The sequence below is a fragment of the Pleurodeles waltl genome, chromosome 7, assembly GCF_031143425.1.
Source record: "Pleurodeles waltl isolate 20211129_DDA chromosome 7, aPleWal1.hap1.20221129, whole genome shotgun sequence".
Lineage (NCBI taxonomy): Eukaryota > Metazoa > Chordata > Amphibia > Caudata > Salamandridae > Pleurodeles > Pleurodeles waltl.
Window position 1 is genome coordinate 1,310,859,132 of NC_090446.1, and position 14,361 is coordinate 1,310,873,492.

Genomic DNA, 14,361 nt, shown 5'->3' on the forward strand with positions numbered 1-14,361 from the left:
TATGGAGAATCTCCTACCCCTTTGGATCAAAGTTGGACAAGTCTAATCTAGAGATCTGTAACACAGTCATATTATTTAACAACACAAGTAAAAAACAGTATTTGCTCAGCTGGTTGATTGCCAGCTCTAGAGATTAAGGTTTTAAACTTGAAATCTAACAACACCAGCTTATAATATTTATCCAGAATCGAAAGGTGGTGTTGTCACCGAAATGAGTGATAATAATACCAATGACCAAAGTCACAATTCAGTTTGTGATGCACGTTATGCAACCAGTCACAGGTTACATGACCAGTTGTTACAGATTAAAGCTGTACATTTTAGAGGTCATTTAAGTAACACACTAGCGCAGCCCTTTCTTTTAAACGATTCTACACTTATCTTCTCTAATCAGAGCAGGCTGGCCTAGATCCATCTGGCTTGAACACAGAATTCCTTTGTCCAGAGGACAAGGCCACACTTATTTGCACATCATCAGCTTTTGTGGATCAAACGGAGACCAATAAGATTCTTCAGCAGAATCACACATGTAGCCATAAGATACAACATAGGCAACCTTGATCTCATTTGCTCTCTCGCCCGTCTTTGTCAGACTGTGCATATAGTGCACTATGATGCAAGGGTGCCTGCATTGGCGCTAGGCAGCGTAAAGTGTGCCAGTGAAAGAAAAGGACAGGAATGCACCTTATAATCTTAAATACAACCCATTCCCGCTCTTTCCCCTTTCATGCAGTGCAGTAAGGTGGCTTGCTGCATTGCGCTGCGTGAAACTATGATAAATTTGGGCCTCAATCTCTACAGGCTAGCCCACCAACACTAAGCAGAGAGAAGAGTACTTTGATCCTTCACCACTACTCTGAGCTCTACCTTTTGGGGGAAGAATCTACTTAAATTAACCAAGACCCGTTTTTACACTTCTCAACTTCAGCCGCTTAGTCAGACGATGTTGAGGACTTGCCACATAAATGTTTGAAAAGTTCCATGCTTAAACTAAGTCATTGTCAACTCGGGCTCTCATCCTCCTGATGTTGATAAAATGAGCAGACCCTCGGTCCTAACAAATGAGAAAAATGCTAATTAAACTAATAAAGTGCATTTAATATTTTCTATGGGCATTGATAAAGTCCCCTTCCCTTGTTTGCTTGCGCTCACATGAAATTCTATATCATAGTGCACAATTGGCTAACCAGTAAACATCAAAACATTACATTTTAGCCAATTGCAATTGGCTAATCAAAATAAAATACAAACTTTCGGGTAGTGTACACGTGTGGTTCTTTCCCAGAAGGCCCTTCTGCTGTTTTTTGCACGATCACAACTCACCTTGGCCTTTGAGCCAAAGAAAGATTTCGGAAACATGTGCACAGGTAAGTGAGACGTGATGAGGCGGGGAGAGGGACGGGACTCCAGGTTCCCACGACCAGTCTTCTGCTCCACCCAGGGAACGCGATCCCAGTTGGGGGATGATTTGTACAGGCTAAGGTCCCCTTTGCTGTTGATGAGCGTCAGGATCTCCTGCATCCATGTTGTGCCTAGAGCAGGAAGTAGTGGACTTGTGATTAATAATGCAGTGCTCTAGTATATCCCTACTTTAGAGATAGAACTTTGTTTAAACACACTACTGGAGTTCTACATTTGCTGTCTGCAGCGGTCCTGCATGCAGGCCTTCAGCATGCCTTGGGAACCAGATGAGTCAAATATATCAAGCCACAAAACTGGGGAAACAATGACTAGCACATGAAGTCAGAATCACATTTAGGATAGATTACTGTACTAATAGAATATTTACTTATCACAACAGTCTCTAATGCAGGAAGAAAGTAGGAAGAAGTAAAATTATAAATGGAAGAATGAGGGAGCAAGGTAAGGAAAGGAAGAAAGGAGAGAGATGAGAAGGGAAGTCACAAAGAGGAAGGATAATCAAAAAAGGAGGAAGATAAGTGAGAACAAGGACAAACCAGAAGGAATGGAAGAGGAAGGTGACTAAAAGAAAGAAAGGGAAAGGCAAGGGTGGATGCTAAAAGAAAGAAAGGAGAAAAGGAAAAGGATGAGGATGGTAAATTGAAAGGGGATGAGAGGGAAGGAAAATTAGAAAGTGGAAGAATAGAGTCAGACGAGAAGATGGGAAAAAGAAAGAGGAAAAGAAATAAGGAAAGAGATGTCGAAAAAAGGAAGAAGGAAAGAAATGATAAATATAGGAGTAATGGAAGGGAGGACAAAGATGTGGAAGAAAATAAAGAAAGGAGAAAAAAGAAGAAACAAAGAAAAGAAGAGTAAGCAAAAAAGGAAAGAGTAGTGAACTCCACTAACAGTGTGTAGTAGCACAAGTCCTCATAGAATCCCTTTAAAAACCATCAATGCCAGAAATCTGATCTAGTAGAAGATATAAACCTAAAGAGGTAAATTTCTGACACTGGTATCCTGCTCTGGGCTTTGTAGATAACTCAGTTATCCATCAAATTTCCAGAATAGGGGTCTACTGTAGTATATTTTCTGTATATGTAACAATGCTGCACATGAACATCACACCATCAATTCTATGAATGTAGTGAGTCACTGAGAACATTGGAAGATACCAAGGGAGATGTATTTATTTTATAAAGCCACAGCACACCCTAGGTGCTTGCTATATCTTTGTAAGGTAGGGTAGAGAAAATATTATTTCTTAGAGTACATGGTCATACCATCACCCATGCCACAGACCTCATTTACATCCTTAAATCTCATACTTCTTCTCATGAAAGTTATATTATGGTAACTGCAATAAATGAATATCCAGCCAGAGTCTAGTTTTTATGATAAAAGTAGTATTTTATACACAAACACAAAGTGAAATACGACATAAATTAATAGTACACACAGTCATCCTAGGTCAGCACTCTAGTGTTGGCCAGGCACAGTTCTGAGTCCCACTTCCCTAGCTACTGGCTAGGTACCCACTTCAAGTGCAAGTTTTAGAAGACCCACTATGGCTTTATAAAGGTCAAAGTGTTCCAGCAAATTATGAGGAACACCAAAAAGTATCCTATCAGCTTGCAATTAGGTACTTTCACCTTGAAATTAAAAAGGCCCAAGCTTCCTACTATGAGGCCAAAATCGATAAGGCAGCCAAATCCCCAAGGGAACTATTATGAATCGTCAAATCACTCGCCACCCCATAACTCGGGAAATAGTCTCCTATTTCCCACAATAGGATGTTGCAAAAACTTGCAGCCTTATTTTAAGAAAAGATCTGCAATATATATATACTAAACATTACAACAGACTAAAAGTGACAACTGAAAAACTACTGAGTTTTACAAAAAGGTTGAGTTCCATCAATGTAGTATTAGGACTCTTTTAATGTGCAATCTTTAAAAAATGGAGTCTAGGTGAAGAAACAAACTGGTAGCACAATTGTTTGGTTAAGGTGGTGAGGTGAAACCACCTTAGGATGGCATTTAGAGTCAGTTCTAACGATAACCCCATCTGGATGGCTCTCAATGAAAGGCTACTATAACATTAGGGCCTGCATCTCATATGTATGCCTTAGTGAGGTAATGGCTATCAGGAAAGCTCCTTTTCAGGAGAGGAACTGCTGAGAGAAAGAGTGCAGTAACTCAAATGGAGACCACATCAGTGCTGTGAGTACCCATTGATTTTCCAGAGAAGGGCCTTTGTAACTCTAGGTGGTATAACCCATTTAAGGCCTTTCGTGAAGGCTTTAACGATTAGGATCCTAAAAAGAGGAAAATTTTTATCTGTTTTGCAAATAGGCATCAATAGCCCCAAAGTGTATATGTATGGAGGTATATTATCTCATTTCCGAAGATGACGTAAATACCAGACAATTTCTTGGACTGCTTGCTTTAGGGGGGTCCAGATTTTTAGAATTACAGTAGTAGACAGAGCAGTTCTGCTTTGCTGCACAGCAGGCTGTAGTAGTACATCAGTGGGCTTCTTAAAGAATGTCTACCCACTCCTGTGGGAACTTCAGACCTCAGGGGCCAAATTAATAGTTTGAGTTGCCTGGGGTTGGGATGTCTGATCATGTCCTTTTCCTTCTTGAAAAAGGTCAGGCCTGTTGTAGAGCTTCTAATGAGGAGAAACAGACATTTCTAGGAGAGTGTAGAACCATGGTTGTCCGACCCAAGTGGGAGCCACTAGGATGAGAGTAAGAGACATTTGTCTGAGCTTTCTTACCATGTACGGAAGGAGGGGGACAGGGGAAATGCATTTGCAAATATGATCAGTTCATCCATAGAGCATTGCCCATGGAATGTGGGTGTGGAAAGCTGGAGGCAATGTTTTGACATTTTGAGTTTTCATGAATGGAAAATTGGTCTATCCATAGGAACCCCCTGCATTATAAGTAAAGCAGTAGCGGTTGGGGGAGGAGTTACCATTCCTGGTTTTGAGCAGGCTAGTTAAGTTGTTCACTACTCCCGGAAGATACTCTGCAAGAAGGTGAATGCGGTGGTGAATTGCCCAATGCTAAATCTTTTGAGTAGTATTGAAAGCTGCAGTAAGTGTCACCCTGTCTCTACAGGTAATATATGATGGTCATACTGTCTCTTTACCAGTACTACTTTATCCTAAATGTTCTGGAAGAAGTCATTTAGTGATAGATGGATAGCAAGTTGATCCAAGTAGCTGATATCGAATCCATCGATTGAGGTGACTGGAGACCGCAAACTGTCAAGCTGTGGAGATGTACTCCGCAGTCAAATAGAGATGTGTCCCTTGAGTAATGAGGACACTGCAGGGTTTCTTCTGCAATAGGTTGTTGCTGTTCCACCACTGAAGAAAGCGATGAGTACTGGCCCTTACCAATACTAGATCCTGTATAAGCCTCTCCAATTGTGACAATTTTTCCAAGCGGTATTCCTGCAATGAGTACATCTGTAGTCTATCACGGGGAACTATGACAATGCAGGAAGCCATCATCCCTAATAAGTGCATCACTGTTCTGAACGGAAGATAACAATTTGGCTGAAAAGGAGGAAGAATTGGCAGTAAAGCTAGAACCTTTTAATCATTGGCCTTGCCTTGCCAGTGAGGGCATTAAGATTTGAGCCCAGAAAGAGTTGAATTTGAAGTAGCTGAAGGTGGGATTTTGTGGTGCTTATTGTGAACCCCAAACTGTGGAGAAAGGAGATGAAGGCTTGATAATGCTGCCTGCCCATGCACTTGATCAACCAATTATCTAAAATATGGGAAAGCATGTGTGATGCCTCTTCTGAGGTGGCTGACAATGGCCACTAGGTGTTTGGTGAATACCCTTGGTGCTGTGATGAGTAACTTGTATTCATAATGTTGTCCATTTTGACAAGAACCAAAGATAGCGTCAATGCACATTATGGAGGTGTATGTGGAGGTTGGTGTCCTTCAGATTCAGGGAGGGCATGAACTCATCTTGCTGCAGCAGGAGACAAAAATTCCTGTAGGACTGTCATATGGAAAAGTTCCCAGAAAATGTATTTGTTGAGGGGCCTTAGGCTAAGAATTGGTCTGAGAGAGACACCCTTTTTGGGTGTGAATTATAAAGTATAGGGAATAAAGTCCTTCACCCTGTTGCTGTAAGAGCACTGGCTCTTTGGCCCATTGAGCAGGAGTACATGTAACTTCTTGGAAGAAGCAGAGATATTCTACACTTAAAGTGTGTGCACAGAGTAGAATGTTTTGTGACGCAGAGGGAAGCTCTAGATAATACCCATGCTGAATGGGGGCTATAACCTTGCGGTCTGTTGTGATGTCTTCCCAGATTGGGAGAAACCCCTGTAACTCCCCCCATCGACAGTTAACATGATACTGGAGAATGTGTGGGAAGTCAATGCTTGAAAGTAAAGGCTCCATTTGTCGGGGTAAACAAGGAGAGGGGTCCAGCCAGATTGACTTCCTTTAAATGCCGAATTAATGGAAGGGTTGTGAGAACTCCAGACCAGGAGGCCTGGACCCTGCGCCTCCCAAAACTTGAAATACTGGGAAAAAAGGTGGTGAGTTCTCACTTAGGGAATCATTGATAAAAAGCACAATGCCTCAATGATAATTTATTTGCATCCAGAACAATGAAAGAAAAAGGAACATTTCCATGAAATTATAATACTTGTTATTGTATGACAGTCATTAGACAGAAGATAAGATCCAGAGACCAACAGTTCAATAGTCCAATCAACCAGTACTAAGGTTGAAAAAGTCTCATGTGAACAAAAAATTGCTTTAATAACGAAGCAGCCAGGTAAGAAAAAAATCAAATCAAAGGGCACAATTCAGTGACGGGACAGCCACAGCCAACACGTGTTTCGCCCCTTATGCGGGTAAGCGGGGGCTTTTTCAAGGCTGTAAAAGAGATATGTATGTATAATAAGAGTCACATAGTAAGTAATGATAATAACAAATTATGGTATTGCTTTCCATGCAAGTCATGCTGAGCAAATTTTGCTCCTTCTTGGTGAAATCTGTGATTTAGGTGATGGGGTCCATGACAAACTCCCAATTGAGGCCAAGTGCTGAGATCATAAAAGTATCAAGGTGTGATAAGGCCATAAGTGAAATTAGCAAGAAACATTTTACCACTCCTGGGTAAATTCAAAGACTGAAGAAAAAGAGTGAAAGTATTATTAGCCAGTCGAAAGAAATGGGTAGAAAAAACGCATGCTGGCACACACGTGATATTAGTGCAAACATGAAGTCAGCAGGAATACATGCGGACTGGTGCTAATTCAGATACCCTGTGAGAAAAGATTTACATCACCAAATATACTGACTCACATACATTGGTAACATACCTAGTTCAAATCATTATGAGAAAACTTCTGGCAGCTATTGTCATAAGTACGAAACATAATCTAAGCAAGGGAACAAGTTTTAAGAACATGACATTGGTATGCAGTGTTTCATAACTAATATCAAAATAGCATGAGAATAATTAAGTATTTAAAACAATGGGCTCTCTCCTTCATGAGTCAAAACACAAGACCGAATAAGTCAATAATGCGAGCATAGATATATATCAAACCAAAAAGAGAGAGACATAGTATGACTAATCGATATGAGCAGTATGCTCAATGTTCACAAATAGCCAAAAGAAACCCTATTTGCCCATGTAACAAATATTAAAGTGTCAACAGTTAAGGAATAGATAGACATCCAAGAAAAAGTAAGACAATATCCTGATCTTGCCACATTAGAATAAGTTAGGGTAACATGCTCGTAATCGCAATAAATATATGCAACAGAATAGGTCACTCCCGTGTCCCAGAGAAACAAGCATTCAGGAGATTAAAGGTTAAACTAGATCGATCGAGTACAGATTAGTGCAACAATCAATGAGATAGAATTTGTAATTACCTAATGTCGTAGTCTGCAGGGAATCATAAAATTGCCGGAAAGTTATCCTTGAGTCCTGCGTCGAATCGCACTAGCTCCGTATGGCTAGAACGCGATATAAAGCACAGGCGCGTCCTTTCACCGTTACGAGGGTAACGAAACAGAGAAAGGACTCGACATCCCTGATGCAGTTAAATAATGGCAGCCATATTGGAGGGGAGCAATGCGGCAGGAAACTATAAGGACCGCATAGCTTGTAAAGTGGAATCAGAAAGAATGGCAAAAGAAAAGGTAGTAAGCTAATAAGCCTTAAGGGAACATACTATGGTAGAGAAGTAAATAAGATATTTAAAGAGCGTTAGAGGTGGGTATGACATGAGACAGAAGCTGACTAATCAAAAAGAAAAGTTAAAGTGACAGGCCAAATTAGAAAGGAAAAAAAAGAAAAAAAAAGAAAAAAAAGGAAAGGAAGAGGCAAAAGTTGGAAGAAGTGATTTGTAAAAGAATAGTAAGAAGAGATACTACAGGAAAAAAGAACTAGGATTAGTGCAAAAATAGAAAAAATAATTATGGAAAAGAGGAAGAGAAGAAGAAGAAGAAGAAGAATAGTGGAGACAAAGATAAGTCGGGAGTATAGGGGAGTTTACCCTATTAGTTACTCATAGAAGCATGATACAGACCAGCAAATTGAAACATAGAAAAAATGATGATAAACCAAAATGAGACTGTTAACATTAGTTCATCCAAATAACTCAGGCGGTACATTATTTACAGTAACCAGTAGTGCCATTCATGGTCCCGATTCAGTCCTTGGTTCACCGTATCATATCGGATGATCAACCTGCTTTCCTCTTGACGTAGGCGTAGCTGTAGGTTCCCACCCCTTGGGGACGGTGTGATGCGATGTATCCCACTGAATGTAAAAAATCGTTCCTTATAATGGAAGGTTTTGTAGTGCTCCACTAAAGGTGCTGTGGACTCCAATTTCAAGATGTTCCGAAAATGCTCTTGGATTCGAAGTTTCAAAGGGCGGATCGTACTTCCGAAGTAAGCTCGTTTACATGGGCAAAAAATTACATAAATCACATTTTTGCTGTCACAATTAATGAAGTCCTTGATAGTGAGTTTTTGATCATTAATGTTCAATGTAGTCGATCTATTCAATCCCAGTTTACATATTGAGCATCTAGTACAGGTGAAAAAGCCTATAGGTTTAGGAAAGTACGGTTCAGGAACAGTATGTTGAAAAAAAGAGGGGCAGAGTTTCTCACGGAGGTTAGGGGCCCTACGAAACCCAATTTGTGGATATTCAGCAATGTATTTCTGAATGGAAGAGTTGCTGCTTATGAGATACCAATGTTTGTGAAGATGTTTCCTTATGAGGTGATGACCATTATGAAATTGGGTGATTAAACGAATAGTGGTATCCTCTTTGCGTCGAGCTGAAGAATGTATCATCCTGTTGCGGTCCATTCGAGCTAAAGTGTTTTTTGAAGTATTCAGTAACTTTTGATTATAACCCCTAGTCAGGAGTCTGTCCGTGATTTGTGATGAAAACAAGTCATAGTCAGAGAAGTTAGTGCAATTAACTCTTGCTCGTCTGTACTCACCCTGGGGAATATTGTTGATGATACTGGGAGGGTGGCAGCTGGTGGCGTGCAAAATCGCATTTGCCGCTGTTGGTTTTCTGAAAAAACGTGTCAGCAGTTTGTCATGTTCCACATAGATTAGTAAATCTAGATACTCCACCTGTGAGTCCGAGATGTTATATGTAATATCAATGTCCCATTTATTGGGTACTAAGGACTGCAAAAATTGGGTGAGTAAGGTTCTTTGTCCTTGCCAGATCAACAGGATATCATCGATATAGCGTCCCCAGAAAATGATATGTTGGGAGAGGCTTTCGTTTTGTTCGCTCCACAGCCACTCTCGTTCTACAGCACCCATAAGGATACAGGCATATGGAGGTGCAAACTTGGCCCCCATCGCCGTACCCTGTAATTGTAAGTAGAACTGGCCGTCAAAGAGAAAATAGGTGTGCTCCAGGCAAAACTTTAACATGTTCAGTATCATGGAGTTGTGAGTGGTGAAAGACACTGGTTTTGATGAAAGTGCTTGTCTGACAGCTTCTAAGCCATCCTGGTGTCGGATGGAAGTATAGAGGCTAACTATATCTATAGTCACCAGGAGGTAGTCAGATTGCCAGTCAATGTCTTGAAGTTTGCGGATGATGTCTATCGTGTCTCGCACATAGGAGGGTTGATTGATCATAAAAGGCTGGAGTACTTGATCAATTAGAGATCCTAATTTAGAACAGATGTCGGGGTGCCTCGGTCTCTTGCCCTATTATTGACACCCCAATATGCTCAATTTGTGTAGTTCCTACTCCCTTGCTGATGGAACGAATGATGAAGGAGTTGATATCACTGGGGCTGGTACAAGGAAGTAGTCTTTGGTGTGCCCCTGTACTGCTGCCTGTGAAAGGAGCCCCTGGTTGGTGATGTCTAAATGGCCCCTATGATCTTAGCTATTTCTTTGCTTTTCTTTTTTTTTTTTTATTACAATTTATCCACTTGTGGGCCAAAGAGGTGCTCTCCATCAAAGGGTCTATTAATGAACTTTTGCTGTGCTTATGTCTTAAAATCAGAGATTATAGAGCTATGAGTGTAGGTAGGATTATATAGGTACTAACCTCTCTGGCAGCTGTATTGGTATTATTAAACGCACATCTGAAATTATTTTGTCTTTGGCAGCAATTTTTCCCCCTCTCCTGCTAAAATGTTCTGGGAGATGCTGTGGCAGACAACCCCCCCCCATCCAATCTCTTCCCACTCTGCCCTGGCATATCAAGAGAGGAGACCCACAGCGTTAGCAATCCATCAATTTGTGGCAGCTCCCACCACTACCTTTTTCTTGCATTGTCGATTCCCTAGCTTTCCTCATCTGCTGGGGGCATCCCTTGTGGCCTGTGCAGCAGCCCGTTTACTAGCAGTATTCATCACCAAAACGCCTGTAGGGATGTGGCTGTTGATGTAAGTAGAGTCTGAAGGGAGAAAGATTGCACTTTTTTCTACTCTTGCAGTTACTACCTGCGTCCTGACAGGTTCTTTGAAGGTGTCTGTCGCATTTTTCTGCATCCCCTAAGGCGTGAAAAAGAATTGTATTGATAGTTGTAACCTAGATAGTATTTCCACAAGGAAGCCTTCTTCCCGTAGATGGTGTGCATATTTACCTTGTGGTAGAAAGGAGCTCCCTGTATGACTCCATGGTATGTAACTGTGTCATCTGAGGGAGAAGCCCTGAGTTGAATTGGCTTAAGGTCTGGGTCTGCTGGAGGATCTATGTCATAATCTGTCCATGGGTCTTACTTAACCGAAGATAAAATGGTGGAGTATATGGACTGGGGCTGTCTGTGTCAGAGTAGGATTCTGGAGATCCTGGTGAGGAATGCGATGAAGGTGAAAGCAGTGGAGGTACAGACAGAACTTGCAGGAGGTTGTGGAGGAAAAGCTGTATGTGAAGGGGGACTGGTGGTCACATCCCTGAACCTCTTGTGTTGTGGTGGAGACTCTGGAGGGGTATCTGGCAAGGGCTTGGTCTCAAAAGTTAACTTCCTCTTGTTTGGAAAAGGCTCGGGTCTTTAGGTACTGGGTCGTGATTTACTCCATTTGGGTATGGATGAAAGTACCCTCCTGCCTTTCATCAGTCTCTTCCTGCACTTTCTCTATAACTGGTCTTTGGGAGTCGAAAGAGCCTGAGGCAGAGGACAGTCTCAGCTCTGAAGGTAGGCTTGGCACAAGTGGTGGCTTCAGTGTTGTTTTTAGGCAGATGGTGATTTTGACACTGAAGGATATATTAGTGCCAGTGGAGCTTTCAGGTTTCAGGAATGCTTTGGCTTTTTGCTGACTTGGGGTTAACAGGAGTTGAGTCTCTTGTCCAAGTCCTGCCTCTTCTCCAATGCCTTACACTAGTGCCGACCAGAGTCCAAAGACTGGAGATGCCCTGAGGGTGGCACAGACCTATGTCCTCGACCCGATGCCAGTTCCTTCAAGGGTATGTTCCGCCTCCATGTGAGGCCTCTTCTGAGGCATGTGGTGCTTCGGCTCAGTTGTACTTTTGGACCTCAGCATTTGAGGACCAGTAGAGGTGAAGGGGATATCTTCTTCCTTCTGTGCGCCTGGCTTGGATGTGCCAGAGTCAATTACCTTGATTACCTCCGAGCTGGGCTTACAATTTGAAGCCATGCCCCTCTTCTTCCTCAGCACAGAGAGAGAGCTCCACTTTGCTGAAGATGTCAAGCATGACATCCGTGAATTGCTGCAGCATGTTGATATGTACCAAGCGTCAAACCCTTTGCTGCCAGAGTATTTTCTTGCAGTGAAAAGCTAAACAGAGGGTATACTCTGAGTCATTTTGGTCTTGAAAAAGACACACATCACAAATCCTGTGCAGGTCAGTCCAGGAGTATTGTGCGGTGTACTGAGGGCTTTTTTAATAGGACATACATTTTATTACCCTTAATGCCGCTCATTTTCCAGAGATGATGGAAAGAGGGCAAGCATAGCCCCAAAGGAGCATGGGCGCTCCAACAATGGGAAATCCAGTCTTCCACTGATGCCTCGGAGGCATTGATGAAAACCTGAATAAAATGAATACCAATGCCAATAAAATGACTCTCTCAAAGGTGGAGATCTATGTTGTACCTTGTAGGCTCAAAGCAGTGAAAGCAGAGCACTTTGAGTCTGGGAGCCCTGTTGGTACGTTACAAACCCCATGGCATAGAAAAACAATCTAACAATGGAGTTGGTGCCCACATTTATTGCCAATCATGGGAGGAGTAACATACTATCTTGTGGCTCGAAACGACTTCTTCAAATAAAAACATTTTGAAACATCTGAGGGGCAGGTGTATGAAGAGCATGTGTATCTACAGCCACTCATGTTACAAATATGTATTTCCATTATTTAGTTGAACAATAAACCTTTATTTCTATCAAATGTTTTAACTGAAAGGCAATTGTGTGAAACAATGGAATAAAAAGACAGAATACCACAAAAGACCCATGTACAATGAAAAAATAATGACACCAGTCTAAAGGGAAGTGTTTGACACTTCACTGGTGCCCAGAGTTTGTACCTTTTCAGAACATGCTTATTTAATGCTAAAGCAATCATTTTGCTCTCCTAAGTTGCCAATGCTATCATTGTAGAGTCATTTTTATATAATGTCAATTGTTTAGTTACACTAGACAAATGTATGGCAGATGAATTAAAGAAATATGAAGCTGATTACCTGAGAATATATTGAAATGGGAAGATGATAGAAAAAAGTGTCTACATTTGGGATGATCTTTTATCTTGTTTTCTATTTTCCTACCTCTTCTATCAATAGCTGTTACATCAGTAAACACACACATTTCTTTTGCAGGAAGAATATCACATCAGTTTGGAGCTTATGTCGTCACTATGGAGCTTACTTTGCCCTTTTGGTAACTTGACACATCCATCCTTACACATTTGTGCATAGTAGCGCTTCATCCTACATTTGAAACAAGCTGTTCTAAAGGAAAGGCACTACTACTTTATGATTTTAGGTCTATAAAACCTAGGTTTACCACACATATTATGTGTTTTCACTTTAAACTTATCACATCTTGTACTGCTCTTTACTTTTTTGATTATCCACCTTAATGTTTTACTTATTTCTATGTTCTGCAATATTTGTATTTGAATTTTAATATATGCAATAAAAAGAGAAAACATTGTAAACATGGTTTACAATCTTCCAAAAACACATATCAGCTAGTGTAGTCAACCTCCTAGACTACAGGCAGTAGATAAACATACATAACCAAAAATGGAGTGAGAAGAACAGAATATAACACAATAGCAGAAGTGTGTTCAATTGGGCACGCTAGCTGCCGTTCCATATGTAAACAGAGATATAAACAAAATGGGGTATGTATGCTCATTCATATACATTGACATGTCTACCAAAACTCCCTATACATCGGTGATTAGGTTCAGCAGTAGAATAAGGAGCAATGGATTACGTTACAATGACACATCCCCAACAAGGAGGCATGATATTTGGAGCACATTTCCAGCGAACATGCAGTTTTATGTGAAAGACCAGGCCTAGACAGAATAACTAGGCCATTCACTTCCAGCCTACCATGTCTTGGGAATCTGTATGGCGCAAGGTGTAGAAAAGTTCGCAAATCTGGGTAAATAAAACCATTGTCATTTATCCTATAGATAACAAGTATCAATGCAACAACTCTTGTTAATTCTGTAACCAGCTACTGTTGCTTTGACTGGACGTTTCTACAAAGTCTGAAATTTCATGGGACACAGCCAGATGTGGTGATGAGTAGAGTGCAAGTCCCTCATTTTTAACAGTGTGGTCCACTTTGCAGTTCAGTATAGTTCCAAGGCAGTATAGTGTCAGTGGGTGTGAATGAGGTCACATCTTGACTTACCACATCACCAGCATTAGGGGCCGTTTAGGAGGTTAGCTTTCTACAGTTTAAGGAGAGGTCAGTATCAGCTATGAAAACGTTTGAAGTAGGGAAATATAACTTGGATTTCCCTTATGAACCTGTTGTTCATGTTGTAATGCTATTTGCTAAAAGGCCTTGGAAGTAAACTTCAGGGAGCTAAACTACACATTCTCCGCCAGCACAATAGTGAGACCTGAAATTACCCCTTTGTATTGCTCCAGTACATCCAAGTCTCATCTCAGTGGGGATTCCAGCACAGAGGAGTGATTCTTATACATCTGGCACTGGACACAAAAATAAAGTTGATTATATTGCAACTTGCATGATGGTAGCAGGTTATAATTAGGGATCCCAATTTAATGGTATTTATTTTTCTGCCATATCCATCTGTATTTATTCATATTTATTTTGTGCCCATCTTGTTGTCATGTATCCGTTTTTATTTTATGTTTTGAGAATAAACAGAGTTGTAAAATGGTATGATTACACATTTATTACTGTGATAAATATGGACTTATACTTGGGGGCGTGGTTTGGCACCAAGATGAGG

The 14,361-nt window shown here is 41.0% G+C and overlaps 1 protein-coding gene across 1 annotated transcript in view; it reads right to left on the reverse strand.

The window, feature by feature from the left end:
• The window catches only part of LOC138246230 (sulfotransferase 2A1-like), a 76,459-nt gene that overhangs the window by 18,144 nt on the left and 43,954 nt on the right, over nt 1-14,361 (reverse strand). Inside the window, exon 3 of the mRNA XM_069200633.1 lies at nt 1,324-1,532. Coding sequence (XP_069056734.1) covers nt 1,324-1,532 — 209 coding nt within the window. The remainder of the gene's footprint in view (nt 1-1,323; nt 1,533-14,361) is intronic.